Source organism: Plecotus auritus (genome assembly GCF_963455305.1).
Source record: "Plecotus auritus genome assembly, chromosome: 9".
NCBI lineage: Eukaryota > Metazoa > Chordata > Mammalia > Chiroptera > Vespertilionidae > Plecotus > Plecotus auritus.
Genome location: NC_137783.1, coordinates 115,220,049 through 115,226,048, shown reverse-complemented (window position 1 = coordinate 115,226,048; position 6,000 = coordinate 115,220,049). Strand labels below are relative to the sequence as shown.

At 41.9% G+C, this 6,000-nt stretch overlaps 1 protein-coding gene across 1 annotated transcript; it reads left to right on the top strand.

Moving 5' to 3' along the window:
* On the top strand, nucleotides 1-1,041 carry LOC308233691 (olfactory receptor 226-like; the record flags this gene model as incomplete). The annotated part of the gene is made up of 1 exon (XM_080640659.1): nucleotides 1-1,041. One exon carries the CDS (start codon nucleotides 1-3, stop codon nucleotides 1,039-1,041), a length of 1,041 nt encoding a protein of 346 aa, XP_080496785.1.
* Nucleotides 1,042-6,000: the final 4,959 nt, after the last annotated feature.

Sequence of the window (6,000 nt, the reverse complement as noted above, 5' to 3'; positions counted from 1 at the left end):
ATGCCTCCTGAAGACACTCTGTTCTCCCTCCTGAAGAACAGTGGGCAAGACCGACCCCATGGACAGAGGAACCAGAGTGGGAGAGTCAGTGAGTTTGTGTTGCTGGGCTTCCCAGCTCCTGCGCCACTGCGGGCACTATTGTTTGCCTTTTCTCTGCTGGCCTATGTGTTGGTGCTGACTGAGAACACACTCATCATTATGGCAATTAGGAACCACCCCACCCTCCACAAACCCATGTACTTCTTTCTGGCTAATATGTCCTTCCTGGAGATCTGGTATGTTACTGTCACTATTCCCAAGATGCTAGCTGGCTTTGTTGGGTCCGAGCAGGGCCATGGACAGCTGATCTCCTTTGAGGGCTGCATGACACAGCTCTACTTTTTCCTGGGTCTGGCCTGCTCTGAGTGTGTTCTTCTTGCCGTTATGGCCTATGATCGCTTCGTGGCCATCTGCCATCCTCTCCACTACTCTGTCATTGTCACTGGCCGACTATGTGTACAGATGGCAGCCATCTCCTGGGCAGGAGGTTTTGGCATCTCCATGGTCAAAGTTCTTCTCATTTCTCGCCTCTCTTACTGTGGTCCCAACCTCATCAACCACTTTTTCTGTGATGTCTCCCCATTGCTCAACCTTTCATGCACAGACACATCCACAGCAGAGCTTACAGACTTTGTCCTGGCCATTTTTATCCTGCTGGGACCGCTCTCTGTCACTGGGGCCTCCTACATGGCCATCACTGGTGCAGTGATGCGCATCCCCTCGGCTGCTGGGCGCCATAAAGCCTTTTCCACCTGTGCCTCTCACCTGACTGTTGTGGTCATCTTCTATGCGGCCAGTATCTTCATCTATGCCCGGCCAAAGGCACTCTCAGCTTTTGACACAAACAAGCTGGTCTCTATACTCTATGCTGTCATTGTACCTTTGCTCAACCCTATAATTTACTGCTTGCGCAACCAGGAGGTCAAGAGAGCCCTACGCCATACTCTACACTTGTACCAGGGCAAGGATCCTGAGTTTGGGAAAGCTAACAGAGATGGATAGAAGGGAGATGTTAAGTCTTAGAAAATGTTCTTAAACTTGGGATTTATGTCTTCTATGAAGTCCAGAAGAGATTCTGGGGCCTAAGTTAGGGACTAGAATTTCAAAGGTACCATCAATGAACTAGTCAAAGAGAAGGAAGAAGGATGGGTTGCAAACTAGCAGCTTGCAGGTAGCAGCTGGATTTTTATGTAATTTACATAAAGCAGGTTTATGAATTATTCATCCTGGTGGGGTGGGAAGGTTTGACTGAGCAGAAGACATGACTGAATGTTAATACAGGGAGTCCCCCTAAAATGTATACATACTTTAACAGCAGATAGCTCAGTTTTGGAAATAAAATGTATTTTAATAAACTCTGCTTTTATAATTATTCAATGTGTGTGCATACTCTTTTGCGGGACACCCTATATTTAAACAAACAAGCAAATATAGAACTGGCATCTCTCTACATGCCCTTTCCTGGGTTTGCTCTTGGTTTGGGTTCTGAGACAGAAGGTGTAGGAAAGGGAACCTGAAGGAGGAAGCCACTCAGGGAAGCACAGTCTTCAGGATGGAAAAGCATCTGGAGTATGGATGAGATCTCTTCTAGTCACAGCCTCTGAGGTAATGGAGCCCAGGAAGTGATCAACGTAGTGTGAATTACAAGCCAAGGAGTCAGAAACTGAGAATTGTTGTGTTGGCAACCTATCGCCTCCTGGGCAACAGGGGTCTAGCTCCCTTTCCTGACAGACTGAGGTCGGAGTACACATTGAACTAGTGGTTGAGTGTAGTTATTTATTTAATCATCTGTCTCCCTAAAGAGATTGTAAGCTCCATGGAGTCAAGGATCACTTTTTCCTATTCATCATTTTATTACCATGATCCAGGATACTGTTCTAGTGCCTGGTGGTTGTGAAGAAACATAATCAATGAATATAATTTGGAGCCATGGAGGAAAGGCACGTGAGTCACACTGACAGATAGGACTGGCAGGTGCAGGATCTAAACCCTTCCAGCCTCACTGGGTCACGGGGAGGTACAAATTGGCTCAGCTTTGCTGGGAAAATACTTGGCAAAATATTGCCACAAACACTAAGAATATTGAAAATATTCTGACTCAGAAAGATTTTTATAGGTAGATATAGAATGCATTAGCTGTAAATTATTCAAGAATTTTTTATTTATAGAAGTTTTGCATATTTCTGTGTTCTCGTTATCATAAAGATAATGCACTGACATGTCCTCTTTGACACCCTTAACTACAGCAGCTTTTTATTCTGAGTGACAAATGTCAGTTTATTCTTGACTCCCTGCCCTGTGCATTCCCCTAGGGCAGAAACTAATCTATTCTTGAATCTACAACATCAGCCAAAGTTCCTGACACTGTAGGCACCCGTGACAGGTTATCCTTTACTTCCCACCCCCCAGTTATCTATTCTCTGCCCTCCTGTACCCCTTTGTGAACCCAATCTCCCAGGGAGTGAGAGCAATTGAACCTATGGACTGTATCACTCTAGCTCTGTGGGTCTCTGGCTTCCAGTTTGGTTGGGTCAATGGGAGGCAGAAAACTGAAGGATGCCAGGAAAGAGGTGACGAGGAATTATTCCCTGCTTCCCTGGGTACTGTGATCTGGCAATGATTACAACTCCTGCAACAGGGGTGCTGCAGGTGTCTCCGGTACCAGCACTGTCAGTCCTCCTGTGGCCTGACACCCTTGTTCGTTATCTTCGCCTCATCCAACTTCGGTGAATAGCTGTGACATTTAATTCTACTTACAAATTTCAGCCCAGCCTGTATCTCAGTGTTTGAGTGTTGAGCTATGAACCAGGAGGTCATATCTCCATTCCCAGTCAGGGCACATGCCTGGGTTGCGGGCTCTATCCCCAGTGTGGGGCGTGTGCAGGAGACAGACGATCAGTGATTCTCTCTCAACATTGATGTTTCTATCTCTCTCTCTCCCTCTCCCTTCCTCTCTGAAATCAATAAAAATATATTTAAAAAATAAAAATTTCAGCAGAAATTGCCTGCTGTTTCTTACTAGGATTCTGATCGTAGATGGCCTTTAATAAATATTAGTCCAATTGAAGTAAACTTCAGTAGGAATGCTTATAATAAGTATGCTACTTTAAAAACTGACATGGGTTTAGATTTTGAAATAAGTAACATCACCTAAGTAAACCTCATTTTCTACTTAAGTATGATATAGAACAGAACTTGAATTAAAATACAAAATCATTTATTCCACATTTAATTTTTCAAGTATTTCTCCATAAATAGCTTCCACTTTTCTTCCATCCACATGCCACTGCCAAATTGAATTGATTCTGAGATGTCTGAGCTAACACACTGAACAAATTTAAACTCAGGTGTTGAAGATATTGTGCCCAGCTTTTCTGCCATTTAATGTAAGACTCTACATGCCACTAGGAAGCCTTAGTTCCTCTCAGAACCAGTGTAAGTTTACTATCTCTTTACTTTTTCCGTATTAGGTTGCATTTATTCTCTTATCAGAGTAAATCAGACTATATTTTATGATCTGTAGAATAATTTTCCCAGGGAGTTTTAATCCACTCACCCATGTGACTATCATCTAATAAATAATATAATCAGACTTTTAAACAGTTTCACTGGCAAGTGGGAAAATGATGAGAAAGGAGATGTTCTTGGGACACAAATATTTTGCATAAGACCCTGGCATTATTAACTGTTAACTTACGTTTTTCATAGGATATTAGAATTTCAGTTTTTTGAGCTTCAGTTTCCAAATCTGTGAAAAATCTACCTTCAAAAGTTGGTATGAAGATTAAATGAAAATGAATATATGTGTATGCATCTGGCACAGCATTTAACACATACAATTCTAAATTATTCAACAAAATACAAGATAAACAGGATTGATCATCAGATCTTTAAAACTCAACTTGAGTTTCAAGTTTTCCATGATGCTTTTCATTTTTTCCAACCTCCAGCTTGTGCAGACCTACCCCCATGCCTATCTGGAAGAAGTGATCTCTTGCTGTGCTTAGCTCCTGTTTAGTGTGACAATGTTCTGGTTATAATACTCTTCCAGACTCCACCTTGTATTGATAATTATTCAAATACACACAGTAATTCTCATACTAGATTGTAAGTTTCTCATATCATAGATATATCTTTATGACTTTCATTTACTAAAAATTATTTCTACTTATTATGCATTCAATGGTTAATAGATATTTGATGAATAAATCGCTGTCTGAGTGGATGCCATACTTTCAATTGATAGCCACAGTACCCATACCTTCCTATCTCTTTTGGCATAGTTCCCATTTTATTTTATTCTATCTCTTCCACTTTTTAGACTGAGACAAATATGATTAGTTCTTCACATCCATTTTAATAATTTCTAACATGCTGAGGCTGGAGAGCTTAACACTATGGTTCTCCGGCTTTCACTTATGCTTAGGTTCCTGTATCATGCACTTTTATGAGACTTTGATTCACACATAAGCCTCATGCAGAGGAAGGCTGAGTGTGGGATGTTCATTTAGTTGATGTGGATTATGGCCAAAGTTGGGGAGCCAGCAGATTCTAGTTCATTAGCTCTGAGAGAGAGCAGTAGTCACAGCTGCTTTTTCTATTATTATTGAAACAAGGGGGTTTGAGGGATGTTCCTGGGGTTCAGCCTGAATAAAGCCTCCTACTCCAGCCATCTCTATGATTTTGTAAAAACCAATTCTCTTTCTGCTTAAACTAAGGTGAATTCTGTTATTTGAAACAGAACAGACTGATACAATCACTCTGGGAAAAGTATTATTCATCCAGAATCTCCGTTTTCTTGTTTAAAAACTGGGAATATTAATAACATTTTATAGAGCTGTTGGAAGCATTAAATTAGATAACATGTGAAGTCTTTCACATATAACAGGCACACAACTGATTGTTATTCTCTGTGTTCTGCAAGGAATTGCTCTTATGTATTCACAGATGTCTTTATGGCTCTACGGATGGCAGTCCTCACATTTTTAAAATAGAAATTACCTTAGTCATTTGAATGATTGGAGTGTTTTGGGATAAAAAAAATTAAAGTTAATAATAATTCAAAGGTTTCAGGCATGAGAGATTGAATGGATAGTTTAACTAGTCCTTAAAGTATCTGGAATTAACCTAGAATTCCAGTGTTTCAGCTACTGATAATCTATACTAATAAAAGGGTAATATGCTAATTAGACCAGATATCTTCCCGACATCCTTCTGGACAAAGCCTCGGTGGCGGGGGCCAAAGCAGAGGTGGTTAGGGGCAATCAGACAGGTAGGGGAGCAGTTAGGGGGCAATCGGGCTGGCAGGGGAGAGAGGTTAGGGGCAATCAGGACGGCAGGGGAGAGAGGTTAGGGGTGATCAGGCTGGCAGGGGAGAGCAGTTAGGGGCAATTAGGCTGGCAGGGGAGAGAGGTTAGGGGTGATCAGGCTGGCAGGGGAGAGCAGTTAGGGGCGATTAGGCTGGCAGGGGAGAGCAGTTAGGGGCAATCAGGCAGGCAGAGTGGTTAGGGGTTATCAGGCAGGCAAGCAGGTGAGTGGTTAGGAACCAGTGGTCTGGGATTGTGAGAGGGATTGGCAGGCAAGCAGGTGAGTGGTTAGGAACCAGTGGTCTGGGATTGTGAGAGGGATTGGGCCTAAACCAGTAGTCAGACATCCCCAGAGGGGTCCCGGATTGGAGAGGGTGCAGGCCGGGCTGAGGGACCCCCTCCACCCTGTGCATGAATTTCATGCGCCAGGCCTCTAGCATAATTACAAAATCAGTAAATCTTATTAATATTGAAAAGCAGAGCTCTTTATAAGTGTACATGAAAAAATATCACATAAACCCCTACATTAGATGAATGATGGAAAAACCAGGTAAATATAGTAATAACTATTTTTCTATTGAATTTTATAATTATTTCATCTAATTTTATTTTTAATAAAGGGTATGAATTGAATGAATAAATTGATGTACTATTT